We start from the raw sequence: 16,819 nt of genomic DNA, 5'->3' as shown, positions 1-16,819 counted from the left end.
TATGAATGTTAAGCACTCATAATAACATAGGTGCTCAAAAATATTTGTTTCTGTCCTTCTCTTATTTCCTATGTGTGCTTATAAATCCAGACTCTACAGGTTGACTCAGAAAGAGGTTCAATTACCGAATTCCTGAAGAGGGACAGGAAGTAACTCGCTGGGTTTGATTTCATGTTTAGTGAGATTTCCCTCTGTTCACTAGGAAAAACTGTCATTCAGAGACAGGATGAATCAACATAAATAATTAAGGCTGCGTCAGGTTTTAAGCTTGGCCACAGCAAGAATGGGGAATGTCAAAAGGGACAGATTTATTTAATGACCAATGCATTTATCCAAAGGAATCATTTTCACTGGCTAGGAGCCCAATTAAACCTGCATAATGGAAATCCAGAAAATCAGATTAACGAGCCAGTCATTAGTAAGGAAAAGACCCAGCTAATTCTGTGTTTAGCATGACGAATGGGCCCAGAGCAAATAATTGGATGGCATTCATCAAATGTAAAATAAAAGGTGTCAGTGAAGGGAGAGTAGTAATAATCTCTGGGATTTACAGTGCTAGGAAATTTGCCTGTAAGAAAGAGAAAAGTTCATCAAAATAGATTAATAGTCACTAAACTTTATTCCTTCCTGTGTGGTTGCCAGAGAGTCACACAAATAATACTGGAGTGACAGCAAGTGAATCAGCTGGGTGTCTCTCTAGCACTCGGGAGATCTGTGGATGTGGTACTTAAGATTCTGCCTGGAAATAAGCCATTGGCCATCCAGGACTGGACAAGTATGGAGCGAGGTGTTGAGTGCCCACCTGTAGTCACGGAACAGTGACCCACCAGACCCACGGTGTTGCAATAAGGAGCGACAGGGCTGCGTCCCCAGCATCCCGGCCGCCTGCTAGCTTATGCCCGAAATAACAACACACAAACTGTATTCATTTAATCACTGCTTGCCCATTATATCCAGCCTCTTCTCGGCTAACTCTCACACCTGGACTAGCCCATTTCTAATAATGTGTGTAAGCACCCCAAGGTGCGCTTACCAGGAAGATTCTAGCCTACATCCATCCTGGGTCGGAGTTTCATTGCGTGTGCCTGGGAGAGCAAAGCAGGGCCTCTGCTCCAGAGAGCAGAGCTGTTGGGTCTGTCTGAGGAGGCTTACCTCACTTCCTCTTCCTCCTGTTTACTCCTCCCACCTATGTTTTAACCTATCAGGGCAAGCAGTTTCTTTATTTAATTAACCAATGAAATCAACAGATTGATATATGACACTCCCACATCACCACGGTCTCTGTGGATACGCAGCAGATTAATCCCAGACACCCATCATTCAGTTGTTAGTTTTAATTTCCTGCTCGTTCCTGAGCCAGGGTTTGAGCAGAGGCCAGAGTAAGAAAGCCAGTGATCACTTTCTGGCTCCAACAGTGAAACACTATGTGATGCTGAGTCCTTGGCTGAGCCCCTCCAAGTCAGGCTCCTGACCTGGAAAGGAAGGATATGGGAAGATATGGGAAATCAAATGCGGTAAACCATGCACACGGCATCTTCCACTTCCTAACACAGACTAAACAGTGACTGATACTACTCTTGTTTATGTTAGCGCTCCTCTTCTAGGAAGACATGGTTTTCAAAATGTCCCATCACTGTCATAACAGGCTGTCTAGGAATGCAGAGAAACATACACACAAAGCCAATTGCAAAGCTTTACAAGCAAGTATAATTTTAAAAAGATGTAAGAATCCAAGGAAATGTGTTGTGTTATTATAGTGCCATGAGTAAGCCAGAGGGAAGATTCTCCCAGCCACTGGGAGGAGAACAGGTACAGCTCCAGAACTCAGCTTTCAGAGGTTCAGTTTTGTCTTGTCTTGGGCAAGCCATTCGGCATCTTAAACCTTTTGGAGTGCTGCCACGAGGAATAGCTAGATAATTTATAAAGGAGCCAAGGGACTTCTGGAGCATGGTTGGGGTGCTGGATAAATTTTAGTTGAGTCATTGTTATTATCCTACATCCATTGTCATCCTGGAGATCGCTATGTTGGTATCAATCATTTCTGCTACTACAGGAAATTCCAAGCCTGAATAATTTATAAACAATAGAGATTTGTTTTTTCCCTGGTCTGGGGACTTCAGAGTTCAAGTTTGAGGCTCTGATTGGTTGATTTGTTGCTGGAAAGGGGCTTATCTCTTGCTTTCAAAGTGGTACCTTCATCTTTATCCTCATCAGGCAGAATAGAGCAGCAAAGAAAGGAGATGCTGCATTGTTTCATACCTCCATGAGGGAAGAGCCCCTGTTACTTAGTCACGTCCTGAAAGGCCCCACCTCTTGATTCTCTTGCATTTGCTGATCAGATTTCAATGTGAAATCTCAGAGAGAATTTAAACATTTAGTCAATACTAGTCCATTCCTGTATTTGCTGCCCAATTCTTGTTTGTTGTCATGTTCAAAAGGTGGGGGGAGTGAGAGGAGGGGAGGGAGTGGGAATTAGGATTAGTATGTAAAATGAGAAAAGTTTGCTTTAAAAAATAAAATAAAAAAAGAAAAGAAATCTTGTCAGATTCCAAGTAAGTCCAAAACTCAACAAATCCAACTACTTTAATTCTGATGATTGAGAATGATTGTTGTTTGTCTTTTTTTTTCTAGGCAGAATGAGGTAGGGGTTGATCCCTTACAGATTTTCTGGGTATAGCCCTCATTGTGACACTCGTGGATTGACTTGGACTCACTGTAGCTTTCTGACGTGTAGTAGTTCCACATTGGTGGTCCACGCCTTGTAGAGAATCTCAACTCCATGGCTTGACTGGCAATTTCCCAAGTGGAACCCTTTAGATACTGGCCATAGTCCCGACATTCCTGTCCCCATAGGGATGCAGATGAAGCCCTAGCCTGCTGTATCCCTTCCCTGGTACCTAGCACCATTACTGTCCTTGTATGGATGCAGATAAAGTCCTATGCCTGCCACATCCTTTTCCTGGCACCTAGTACCATTCCTGTTTTAGTAGGGATGTAGATGAAGCCCCATGCCTGCTGCATCCCTTCTCTGGCACCTAATACCATTCTTGTCCTCGTAGGGATGCAGATGAAGCCCCATGCCTGCTGCTTCCCTTCCCTGGTACCTAGGGCTTTTTAAGGCATCCTTTGAAACTTAGTAGAAGCAGTTACACTTCTGTAGCCCTTGAACTCTGTGGGTTTGAAAAGTTAGTGGCCCAGGAATGCCCTCAAAATTTATTCCTTAGGCTTCCCAGAGATGTGACCTGGGCCACACATGAGGCTTAACAGGGTTATCTAGAAAGTTCTGTGGTCAAATCTGGAAAACAGGCCCAGGTGATGCTGGGTAGTGAGTTCCAAGGCCTTCTAACCATTCTGTCCTCAAAACCCTGATAGTCTGGGCATATTATGGCACTAGGAGCTCTGGAAGTCTCTCAAGTGCCTCAGGGACCATTCTTCCCTTCCTTTAATGAATGCCATCTGGCTTCCTTCTGTTCATACTAATGCCCTCATAAAATGTTTCCTTGATCGTTCCTTTGGCTTTTTCACCCAAACCTGTCTTTTATCTGTTTACATGGGCAAGATGAAAATTTTCCAAATCTCTAAAGTACCACTTCCCTTTGGAATATAAACTTTATCCAGAATTAATTTTCTCATCTCATAATTTACTCTAAGTTGTCTTGAAGGATATGTCAAACTTAACTTTGCTTGAATGTTTCTCCCACCAAACATTCTAAGTCCATACATTGAAATTCTGCCGCCCACAAATATTAGGACACAGACCCACAGCAGGTCAGTTCTTTGAAGGTGGCCCGTCCTTCAATATCTAACACACTACTCAGTTTTCATCTGAAATCTCATCAGCATCCCATTCTCTGTCCACATTTCCGCCGGAAGTTGATCACACCACTCCACCCATCTCTAACACTAACGATGTCTCCCAAGCTCTCCTGACCCTTCACCTTAAAGCTCCGTGCGTTGCACTATATGCTTTATTCCTAGCCTTCATTTCAGCGCCGCCGCAGCCTCCATCCGCCACTCTTCTTCTAAGGCACCTTCTTGTATTTTAGCAATGAGTCATTTCCCATGGCAATTTATTTATCAGACTATTTCTGCTGTCATGATAAAATATCTTAAACTGGGTGACTTATAAGCATCAAAAGCATAATTCTCATTGTTCCCAAGAGCTTACAAACTAAGAGCAAGGCAGGGCTAGGTGTGTTGTCTATAAGGACCATTTCTCTGCATGTGATTTTGTGTCTTATCTACTGTGCTCTTGCATGGCAGAAGGGACAGATGGGTGAGAGAGGCTAAAGGTAGTTGTCTTTATCGTATTTTTAATGCTCTGATGTCCACTCATTGGGTCAAGTGTTCAGAATTTCATTGCTGTTGTCTGTTCTGCCCACTTCCGGCAGTCGTTAAGTCCCAAAGAAATCACACAGAGGTCTGCATTAGTTATAAATTGATTGGCCCATTTTCTCAGGCTTCTTATTAGCTCTTATAACTTATATTAGCCCATTATTCTTGTCTATGCTAGCCACGTGGCTCAGGACCTTATTCAGTGAGGTAGTCACATCTTGCTTCTTCTGTGGTTGGGTCAGGACTGCAGAATGCAGAATCTTTTCCCCAGAATTCTCCTGTTTTCTTTGACCCACCTCTACTTCCTGTCTGGTTGTCCCACCTATACTTCCGGCCTGGCTACTTGCCAATCGGCATTTTTTTTAAATATAATTGACAGAATACAGACCCTTGTCCCACACCACATTGCCTTCCAAAAGACCTAACCTCTTACGGTTATTGCATTGGGCTTTAAATTTCGGCATACAATTTAGAAGAAATACAAACATTAAACCTGTAGCGCTTATGTTGTTGAGAAAGAAAGAAGACCACAACCTTGGTGTAAGACATGATAGGGACACTTAGCGGAATACGTATGCCTCAAGAGTAAATGCCCAAAGCCCCACAGAAAAGGAAGAGGTAAAGTTCAGAAGCTGATAGACAGGGCCACAGTAAACTGATGGCATTTAAGACTTTTCCATGAACTCTTGAGTTCTAAACTTAGGTCTGAGCCAAGAGGTACACAGTCAGGTAAAGTGGAGGGAGGCGTCTTAATAGCTATGTGTGATTCTATGATCCTATGGTAGTGTAAGTACTTGGGGAACCCTTGGGATAATGGTCTTCCTGTGCCCTCTCATATGTTGAAGCATTCCACGGTCCATATATACCATAATCTGTACTTATTATTGAAGCATGAATGATCCAGGTTGTGTGTGAGCTTGGCTTGTGTGTGAGGCAATCTATGCTAAATGACATATTCGGTGAGGTTCTATAGAGAACTATATTTTAAGCACAGCATGTATTTAAAGTGATTAAATGTTACACTGTATATGCAATCTCCTTTGGATGGTGACAAAATACTTTAGGACAAAATAGAGGTGAAAACTGGATAATGCTGTGAATGAATTAAGTGGTATTAAACTGGGTATTTTAAAGAGGTTTAATTATAGGAATTTCATATCAATTAAAAATTATCACCACTATGAATAATAGCAGTCAAGAAGTTCAGTTGAGCATATAGAGGTGTATGCAAATTTCTGTTAAAGATCTAGTTCTCTCATGTTCAAAGTGTGGCTCCCTGATGGCAATAGCTCTAAGAAACTTATTAGAAAAGACAATTTGTTGACTTCAGCCAAACTCGATTGAATCAGACATGGGGCCCAGCAGTCTAAGTTTTAATAAGCTATCCAGGTGATTCTGAAGCATGCTAAAAATCAAAAGTATTGATCTATGTTTTTTGATTAGCAGGTATGCTTATATGTGTTGATTTTATAATTAAAATAGAACCAAATTAAAGAAACGAATGCATAGGGTCTTGCAAGGTCTAAGGGTGTCTATGGGTCCAGGCCCAAGAGTTACATCTTAATTTGATCTTATGAACTTAACGATTATTTTATAAAGAAGGGATTCCCACAGACCATCAATCTCATTACGTCAACACCCACTTCTAAGCCAATACAAAGCAATGTCGATTCATTACAAGTATTTTAGCAAAATAAAAGTTCTAGAATTAAAAAAGAAAACCAAATCTCATTAGAAAGTAGAGTCTTAGGATAGCCCTAAACATGAAGGAGAAGACAGATCTATCTTCATCATTTAGAGCCTGAACCTAGAATCAGGCTTTTTCTCAGGTTCTGCCTTTTGCTGACTCTAACACCCACTCTACCTGGCAGCTTGGGGAACGCACTTTGGGGTCTTCCATCTGTGAAGAAGAGGAAGGGAGCCATGGGAGAGGTCATGTCTTGGAGTGAGGACTGATGGGGGCTTTCAATAGAGACATTCCACCCCACTGCTCCCAGCAGTTGCTGGGGATGGCTGCCAGCTTTGGGAAGGAGTGAGGGGACTGGCTGGTCTCCAGCGTGGACTTGGGCTTTGGTGAGAAGGGAGCATGTGCCAGCCGTAATTGCCTCTGCAGCAGTCTGGTCACTATTGTCCTCCTGCTATTTTCTCTGAACAGGCCCTGTTGTCTTTCTCTGTGAATATTAATTTCCCTGGAGTTAGGATAATTGGACCAAGAGCAGCCCTCCACAGATCTGGGCCTATTGACAGGACTTTTCCACAAAAATGGGCCTGGGGACAATTTCTTGGAGTGGTACTGTGTCATCTAATGAAGTATCTATCCTTTGCCAAGTGAGGTGGCAGAGCTCATTCCTGTCCTCCTACCTCTGAACTAGCAGAGGTTTATGAATTCCATGCCTGGACTTTTCCTCCCACCTTTAATGCCTTTAATCAGCTTGCACATGGGAGGATCAATAAGCATCTGTTCAAGGCATGGATTCATGAATATAAATGGAAAAGTGTGACCGAGGAAGAAGTGAAATTAAATTTCACAATAATGGTGCTCTGAGCCATGCTAATCATTTAGATTCTGAAAAATGCTTGTGATCCTCATGCTGTGGTTGTAATCTATTAATAAATTAATAAAAATAACAAATACTGGACAAATAGATCGTGAATGTAACAATGCTTGGAGTTTCAGTTTTCAGTTGAAAATATGTATTAGGTGTGTTTTATCTGCAAAGCACAGTGGCCAAGTACCACATCAACCTATGTTCTTACTTAAGATTTAGGAAGATGGGAATGACAATTATAATTGTGCATTTATTGTCTCAACACTATGATGTAAAAATACTCAAGGCATCAGAGACTCAAAACTAGCGCCAGACATAGTTATAAAGGTAACTTTGACCATATTGTGGTTGCTTATGAACAGTACAGTATTTTCCAACTTGTGGCATCATCTGATTTTTTTTGTTTCCCCCACAATCCAGGTAACAATAGGTGGAAGAGCCAGCTACTACGTGTCCTATCGAAGAGAAGCCTTTGCCCAGATAAAGCTGCCCAAGTACTCCTTGCCAAAGGTATTGCATGCAGCGCTTCCTCTCTAGAGTCTTGCCTGACAATGCCAGGGATGGAGAGACTGCCTCTATGGGATTCAGGAAGTCATTGGCTTTTAGTCTGGAGCACTTCTGAAGGATTCTGGTCATTGTTGATGGTGCTGAACCTGAGAGGTTACTCCTTTCTCGGCAGCATGCCAGGAGTGGGTTTGATTTCCTGTAACTCAAGCATGTGATACGGTCTTGGGCTTTTTGCCAAGAGTGGGAGAGATAGGAATACTGCTTTTGAAATCAATCTCTTCAGAGGGTTCTCCTTCCTTTAGCAGTTTTATTGACAACCAGAAGGTAAGTTTCCTAGACAGGAGCACAGCCGCTGCACGTGGTCCCTGAAAGTACATAGAGAAGTCTGGTGGCATTCTTGATACATTTGAAGGGTGACTATGAACACTGTACCTATGTTTCCACCCCACTCTGTCACTGCGGAGATAAAATGGCCTGAATAACTGGAACAACGATATCAAGCGGTGACATTTCACCTCTTCTATTGATTATAAAGCTTATTCTGTGCATCCCATTTCTTGTGAACAACAGCTCCTAGGTAAAGGTGGAGTTTGTAAGTTCATGGTTAACAAAGCCAGAATGTGATTATATAATTTAATGGGGCAGCAGGAATGTGGTCTCGAGGTGTACACTTACCACATCATATGTCAAAAACACATCAGCCTCTGAGATGAGGCTAAGAAACATTGTAAACGACTACCTGAGCACAGACGTAGGAGGATTATGGCATTTTATTTTCAATTATTCATGTTTGGATGTGTTCATTCCATTCTGTTTTCAACTATTCTTTCTTTTGTTTCCATTTACTCAACTTTTCTTCCATTTAAGTGGACAATCTATGCTTAACATTGAATTGGTTAAAAGTCTTCTTATTGATGGAGAATTTAAATTATAAAACTCAATCTCTATTTTTTACTATTTCCCAAAATTATTAATTTTTTATATTTTTAATTGAAATAAAATTTCATCATATACCCTTCATTCCCCACCCCCTGTTCCTACCAGATACCCTCCCTAAACTCCTCTTGTACCCCAAACACTCAAATTGATACCCTTCTTTTCTTTGGTTCTATTTTTTATATGAGTGTATACGTGTATGTGAGTGCAAATTTTTATGAGTACAACCTGCTGTGCCCATTGTTTTGTTTGTATAGATATGGGGATCATCCCTGAAAAACACTGATTCACTTCCTCCCAGTCAAAATAGGTACAGTCTGGCTTCTATGATTTGACGCTGGGCAAAAAAGTCAGTTGGTAACAGATGGACAGGAGGTGGTTAGAAATACTTTGATTAGAAGCCACTCCATGGTCTTTCAGTTCAAAGTATGGAATAGGCCAATGAACTACAAAGCTGAGTCACACCAGGAGGAAGAAAGGCTTGTCAAAACCAGAAATGACTTTCTCGTGCTCAGAAGCAGGATTGGGACAAACTCATGCTGTTTGTGTCAGCCATAGAGAAAAGTGGGTACGACTTTAACGGGTTAAAATTGTGATGTAGCTTCACTGGATGTTTTCTCCATGTACTCACTCAATGCCTTGAACCTGGCACATTTTATAAATATCAAAATATTCATAAGCAATAAAAATCAAATAAGTATAAATTTAATAAGATATTTAAAAACATTTCTGAAAAACATTGAACTAGGGCTTGAATAGTAAATATGGTAACAAACATTCATTGCCTGCCGAAATCAAATAAGTATAAATTTAATAAAATATTTTAAAGCATGTGAAAAACTGAACTATGGATTAGTGAAAACAATGCAAACACGTCTGGCCAGCTAGAGCTTGTAGTGTGGTAGACAAGCAGCATTAAGACAGCCAATGTGAGTGTGGGGTTTATCTCAGAAGTTTACGGACCAATTTTTGGATGAAAGGTGCAGATAACTGCATATGAATAATAAAGACAACTTCCTAGAGAAACTTATTTAAGATAATATAAAGAAACTATGAAATTCAGCCTGTAAGCAAGGCTAGGTTGGAAGTACAAGGCTGATAGGTAATACAGTCATGTCTTATTTTCTCAGAGGTATTGGTACCATGACACCTACAGATATCAAAATCCATAGATGACTAGGTCTCTTCTATAGCTTGCATGGCATAGAATTTTTATATAACCTATGTACATTATTCCTGAATAGTTAGAATCATCTATAAACCTCGTGCCATATTTTTTTAGGGATCAAAGGAAGAAATGGCAGGTTTTTTTTTTTTTTTTTTTGGCAAAGTTATGGAGTTAACCACACTTTATTCTCTGGAAGCTAGGAATAGGAAAGATCAAATCTACATACATGATAGGTGTTATATCCTCAGTTATTGGGTTCCCCCACTGATGCAATAAGCCAAATCAAACCAATTTAATAAGACTAGATTTAGTAAACAGAACAAAGCAACTCTTGACACAGGAGAGAAATCCTGTGTCAGGTCAAGCAACCAGGTCTTAAATACCCTGTAGGTGTGGTTTTGACAGCTCCTGAGAAGGAGCTGACCTTTGGCAGGCATTCTGAGGGGCAGGGCCTGGAACAGGAGGAGGGAGACTGGAGCAGAGATACCCAACAATGCAAAGACTTTGCATGAGGAGCAAACATAGCTCCTTTAACAAGGTTAAAATGCCTTGAGAAGTTTGGTTGCAGTTTGGCAGAAGGGCTGTTGAAGATGGCAGATCCTGTGTTAAATAGCCTTGGGGAACATGGACACTGGTTTCTGGTTTCATTCTTGCCTCTCTATGACTGGATGTTGTGGGGAAAAGGTTCAGTATGGTGGCTGCAGTTGTCTAAAGCCAGCCAGGAAACTGGGATGAGAGGCTGAGAAAGGGAGATATTCAGCTCTGAGTTTCCTAAAGGAGAATTCTGTGGTCCTCACCACTGGCCCAAGCCTACAAGTCCCCCCTACTCTGTCCTAAAGTATGTGTTTCAGGAACCTTCCAAACATCTCTCTCATAAGGATGTGTTTACCTTGGTGTGAACACATAGTTTGTGAAATTTTCACCTTCTTAGGAAAGCAACAGTTCAGGCGCTTAGGCATGTGTCTGCAGGTGGGGGTACAGATGAGGCCCTGAATTGATTTCCCCCAGAGTGTTCCATTAATGATTAGCAACCCCTTGGTGACTTATTGTGGGGGCGTATCAAACCGCTCACGTGGCCCCTTCGTGGAAGAGCATCCAGAGAGACGTCTCATTAATATGAGACTGCTGTGAATGGGGCTGGATGGTGATCGATCATTTTATTAGCCGGTGTTGGCCCAGATTTTCATAATCAGGGCTAAGGAGCTAGGGGCAGAGGGTGTGCCGGGAGATTAGTTCTTTCCGTTGTGTGAAACACTGGAGCGACTTCAGGCATATTGTTGCTGTTGCACGCAGGGCTGTAGCTGCTGTTGCGTGCCTTGGGAAAGAAAACACAGATGATAGAAAAGTTTTCTGTAATCCCAGGATCTACCCCATGCTTCTGTTCCCAGCCCACCTGTTCAGAACACGCACACCTTGGCTTTAGAGTATTTTGTAGACGGTGAGGCAAGTGGCAGTCATAATGAGCAGCATTGCTAGAGAGAGGAGCGGTGCACCAAGGCTTCCATGGTTCCGTTGCTGGGACTCTCACCCCGTAGACGGGACACTTATGCTCCAATTGGAAAACCTGGTGCAAGAGGGAAAGTGCAATGGCAGCTGGAAAAAGAGAGCTGAGCTTTTGAGCAGAAATCTAAATACCCCTTCCAGCTCAACCGCTTACCCAGGAGCCTGGGTCTCCTCATGGGCAGAGTGGGATAGTAATACTGACATCGACATGTGGGGGATCAGAGAACAACTCACTCCTGGTCCCGTGTTCTCATGTACAGTGCCCAGTAACGCTAAGGAACAACTGTTACTTAGGGGCAGATGGTACCAATGCCCATAGCCTGCCTGCTGTGCAGATTAAGGTTATCGTAGGACTGTATCTCAGAAGCATTGGCCTCCATATTGCCTAACACTGTCACTTTGCCACTCTGAACCCAGCATCGCCTTTTTGGTCCCTTAGGTTCTAATTTTTTTCTTAAGTTGCAACTCTGAAAGTCATTTCTATGAGAGAAAAGTTTTGTTTGTTCCTCAAAAGTATTTGGGTTCTAGTGATACCCCTGAACTTTGCCTGAGCCCCTAGATTCAGGGAAACTGCCAAAGTTAAGAAATCTTCCTCCCTTTTAAGTGTTGGGGGAGAGGCTTATCTCGAAAGAACTGCTTCCCATGAGACTTGATAAGAGCCAGGTGTCCGCCTCTAACAAGGCTAGTTCACATTCTTGATCTCAACAGTGATTACCTGAACTGTTGTCCTACTAATCAATGTGAAGAAAAAAAAAATCCTGACAATTTGACATGACTAAACAAAGACTGACTTTTCTCTTGTCCTCTGTCCTTGAACTTTGCCCACTCTCAAGTTCATACAGGCAAGGACAGAGAGCTTGGGCAAACAGTGCAAAAGGGACAGCCATCCACGAGACCTTACAGCATTTCCGAGCATCACTTGTTCCCTTCAGTTGTTCCATCACGCTGTCTGCACGCTCTGCTATACACCCAGTCCTTTAGTTTATTTTACATTTTTTAAAAGCAGCTCTTGGGATTGGGGGGGTTTTGTAGATTAAGTGCTTGCCGTTTAAGTGTGAGATTCAGATCCTCAACACCATTTTATGCGCTCACATATAATCCCTCATTTAGAGAGGCAGAGTCAGGGGATCCCCTAAAGCAAGCTGGTCTAACTATACTATGTATTCAGGGGTTGCAGCAAATCTGTCTCAGCACCAAAGTAGAGAGTGATGGAGGAAGAAGACACCCGAAGTTAAATTCTTCTCTCTACACACAAGCACTTACACACATGTGGACACAAATACTTAAACATGTACACCACACATTCACACACATGCAGCAAAGACTAAATGGAACGTATAGAAATTTTAAAAAGTCAAAGAAAATAATTAAAAGCAATTCTCAGCCAGGCACCATGGTTCATGCCTATTATCCTAACAGTATCTGCAGCTCCCAGCCAGCCTTGGCCGCATAGTGAGTTTGAAGCCAACCCAGGATACATCAAACCCTTTTGTAAAAGTAAACAGAACAAAAGCAGTTCTTTCTGAAGTACACTTGCTGATAGTATGACCAGAGTCTGCAGTAGATTTTCTTTATCGAAGTCAGAGTTTGTAGTAACTCGGCAATAGAGAGTAGTTAGTCCCGTTGTGTGTAGGAAAAGACAGGAGGGAGGGAGCGGTGTCCTTAACATTATTGTAAAAATAGTGACAAGGATATTAGCCTTTATCCCCTTAGCTTTCACAGGTCTAGTGGGTCTCAGCCACCATTCTCGAGGATTTTTCTGTAGTCTTCCTCTATTTGCTCATTCCTGTCCACTCTTATTCCATCCATTGCTAGCTGCCCTCTCTCCTCCCATCCACTTACTAAGTATGTCCTTGACAATCCTGAAGCTATCCTTGCTAGTGACCACCTATGCATCAAGCCCACTTTTGCATCTCTACACTTCATCTTCCTCTGTCTCTCTGGAGTTTTTGGTATAATGTCCTTTCCCCACATTCATACGGATGCTCTTCCCATTTCTGTATGCCCTTCCCCTATCTCTTCAGTAGTAACTAACTATTTTTATGTTCTTCTTATAATCTGTAGGTTCTCTGAGTGATTTCATTCAGTTTTTTAAATATTGGTGACTCCTGTATGAACAGCCCCAGCCCGTATCTTAATCCCACCAAGGGCTTTACTGAACAGCCTATTCAAAGTGCATCCTCTCACCTGCCTTGTTTGAAAAGCCTGGAAATGAGCCGGTATCTGCTTTATATTCCTGGTGTCTCATCCTTCACGTCTGTTTCCTTGCATACCCCACCATTTACTTTGTGAACTTTTGTTCTGCGTGTACTCTACAGCAGATTCTTCAGAAAGTCCTAGAGAATAACAAAGTAATAAACAAGAGAGTTTTGCTTCCTGGAAGCTTAGTCCAATGGGAGAGAAAGGCATTAAACAAATAATCATGTGTGATTGCTTATCACTAATCACAAAGGTAATGCATGATATCTAAAATTAAAGAGGCCGGGTTTGCAAGTTAGACACTGTAGGCATGTCCCCCCTATTCTCCTGAAGATATTTCCTAATATACACAGAAACAGCTTTAAGAACTTACTTTCTTAGTTCAGGACTTCACACACTTTATGCTTCCTTCCAAATAAAGGTGCTTCACAAAAGCCCTTGTGATTTAGCCCCTGTGCACACCTCCTATATGGCGAGATGTATAGAGCCCTAAACTTGCTTTCTTGAATATTCCTCACTCTTTCACCTTTAGGTCTTTTTTTCCTTCTTTCATTTTTCTCTTCCTTCCTTCCTTCTTTCCTTCCTTCCCTTCCTCCCTCCTCCTCCTCCTTCTCCTCCTTTTTCTCCCCCCCCCCTCTCTCATCATCATGTTCATTGCTTTATTGTTACACTTAGTTTTGGTTGAGAAAATGTTGGAGGAGGGCGCTTGTAGGTTACCGGCCACTTAGACCCAAAATAATCACACAGAAGCTGTATTAATTAAATCACTACTTGGCCCATTAGCTCTGTCTTCTTATTGGCTAACTCTTACATATTAATTTAACCTATTTCTATTAATTTGTGTATCACCATGTGGCTGTGGCTTACTGGCTAAAGTTCTGTCTGGCTTTAGCAAGGCTACATGGCCTCTCTCTGACTCCTCCCTTCTTTCTCCCAGCATTTAGTTTAGTTTACCCTACCTACCTCTATTCTTTTGCCCTATCAGGCCAAGTCAGTTTTCTTTATTGATTAACCAATGGTATTCACAGCATACAAAGGGGAATCCCACATCAAGAAAAGCCAAGATGTGTCATATCTTTGTCAATCATCTGCTTAGTGTCTTCTTCTTTGGTGTAGGCTTTATTTATCTTTTATTCTTTTTCCTACCTTTCTACTTTCAATGTGGTGCCCAGAGGGTGGGAAATGCCTAGTCATTTAGGTGTTTATGTAAAGTTTTAGGAGGCCCAGGATATTAAAAAGAATCATGAACAAGGAAATATTTTCGTTAGTGTTTACATCTAGAGTCAGGTTTTGTTTTGTTGTCAAACAGTGACTAGGAGTTTTTTCCAAATTATTGTTGAAGTTGCAGGGGGTATGATTGATCACTGTTTTCCTAATAACATTTGTGTTTACTTCTGAGACTTTTCAATTTGGGGCAGCATTAGCAAGCTTCCTTTTCATCAGTGTATTCTTACTATGTTTTCCTTCCTCTCTTTCTCCCGATATCACCACTAAAAGTCTTCCTTTGTGTTTTCAGGACCAGCAAACAAGAAAGTAACACATGTTTTGGGATACAGTTGAGGTTGCTACATTCAAAAAAACATTCTTGACTGTCTAGAACCCTGATGGACTACTTTTAAATAATATTTTCCCTTAAGTGTTGCTTTTTACCTTAAAGATTTAATATTCTGGCTATTATCTGATTTCTGTTTATCCATGAACCATTTAGAGAGAGAGAGAGAGAGTTCACATGGAATCAGAAACATGTAGTCCAAATCACTTGAAGAATCACACACTAACAAAAAAATGTAGGAATTGTCTTCTACCAGGTGTGACTTCACACCCCCTTCTACTTGGTATGATTAAGCTCTGGAGCTCTGGAAGGAACTCCTAGCCTCTCTGGGATTCCATTCTGTATCATTCCATGAAGGAAACAATAGTGTGACCTTAGACCTTAGGGCTGTATATTTTGCCTTTTCACACAGCACCAAGGAGTATTTGGCACATGCTCAGATAGTTATTACAATTGTGTGGTTCTTTAAAGAGAACTTCGTAGGTAGAAAATGCCATGTTGCAAGTTAGAAAGTTGTGCATGCCTGGTAGAACCTTTCAAAGTGATTCCCTAGGACTGTGTCTGGAAGACTTGTTCAGGTTGTAAAATACAAGGCTCTCTGCTAGTCATTCTTAGTCACGATCTCAGACAGAGGGACCCATGTCCGCATGCTGTTGAGATGTCAAGGTCAGACTGGGCATACTGTCTTTTTATCCTAGCTATTTTGGAGGCAGAAGTAGGAAGGTCCTTTGAATTCAGGAATTCAAAGATAGCTTGGAGATCTTAGTCACCATCTCTATTGCTGTGATAAAAATATTCTGGTAGACATATCTTAACGGGGGGGGGGCTTGTTCTGGTTCATCATTCAAAATTGCAGTTCCTTGTGATGGGTAAGTCACAGAGATTGAAGCATCTGATCACATCAGATGCAGAGTCAAGAAGCAGAGAGCAGAAACTGTGCTCACACAGCCTACTTTCTGCTTCCTATAAGATCCAGGATTCCAGCCGAGGGAATGGTGCCACCCACAGTGAGTGGGTCTTCTAATATTAATTAACCTAATCAACATAATCTTCCACTGGCATGTGCAGAGGTCTGTTCCCCAGGCAAGGGAGGATAGTTCTGGAGTTAAGCATCAAGATTAATCATCACGCTCTGTGGCACAGTAAAGCTCCAGTCTCCTCAATGAGAAAGTATGAAGAAACTGATGAAGATCTGTAGATCATTTTGAGATGTAGATCACCTAGTGTTATAGCCTTGGCAATATGCTGTTTAGAGAGTTAGTTTCTTGATGTAATGTTAGTCATATTTTTCAGCTGAAAGACTGACAAACAAAGCACTTTTCAGGAGAACAGCATAGAATCTCAGACATGAGAGACATTCTAGCTTCTTGAACCTGAGGCGGAGTACCTGTTCACCAGCTGGTGCAGCCCCAGGATAGCGTTTACCTAATATGCCCTTCCAGCAACGCTGGCTGCCTCTAACCCTGACCATTCCATGGTGTTCTAAGCTGTTTTCTCCTCACTCACTTTACATTAGTTTAGTTTAAAATAACTTAGCTCATTCATTTTTATGACCAAAACATCTGGGAAAACCTAGGCATTTCTATTGCACTTTTAACAGGGTAAGTGAATTTAATTCGGATTTCCTGCAGCTGCTGTTCCCCTCCTACTGGGTTCCTGGGCATTCATTCCTTACCTACACAAATGGTTTCTTCACATGGATCTTAGGAGTAAAACTTCTTTCTATTTTAAGTCAGTTCAGCAGGAACCTGTAATTCTACAAGATATATAAGCACAAATGAGCAAGTTAAGACTGAGTCAAGGTGACCTTGAAAATTCAAGGCCAGGGGCTCCTGAAAAATGACCTCTAACAAAAGGTCTAAAATTTGATTTGCTCCTAGTTGTCCAGATCAAATGACTTATTCTTTAATAAAATGGCGTAAGTGGTGGTGGACACACACACACACACTACAGTGCTGACATTGAAGACACGGTTGCTTCTTTTCACTTGTAATGGTTTCCTGAGAAAGGTATGTCTAATAAAGCAGAGGTTAGACCCTGCCTGGTTATTATTTTGCTTATGGCCTTGGT

At 41.7% G+C, this 16,819-nt stretch overlaps 1 protein-coding gene across 1 annotated transcript in view; it reads left to right on the top strand.

Moving 5' to 3' along the window:
• The window catches only part of Sorcs3 (sortilin related VPS10 domain containing receptor 3), a 278,227-nt gene that overhangs the window by 152,174 nt on the left and 109,234 nt on the right, over positions 1-16,819 (top strand). The window contains exon 5 of the mRNA XM_050146022.1: positions 7,305-7,394. Coding sequence (XP_050001979.1) covers positions 7,305-7,394 — 90 coding nt within the window. The remainder of the gene's footprint in view (positions 1-7,304; positions 7,395-16,819) is intronic.

This window comes from Alexandromys fortis, unplaced genomic scaffold (assembly GCF_014885135.2).
Source record: "Alexandromys fortis isolate MF-2015 unplaced genomic scaffold, M_Fortis_MF-2015_v1.1 scaffold_16, whole genome shotgun sequence".
Classification (NCBI taxonomy): domain Eukaryota; kingdom Metazoa; phylum Chordata; class Mammalia; order Rodentia; family Cricetidae; genus Alexandromys; species Alexandromys fortis.
This window is presented reverse-complemented; position numbering and strand designations above follow the sequence as displayed.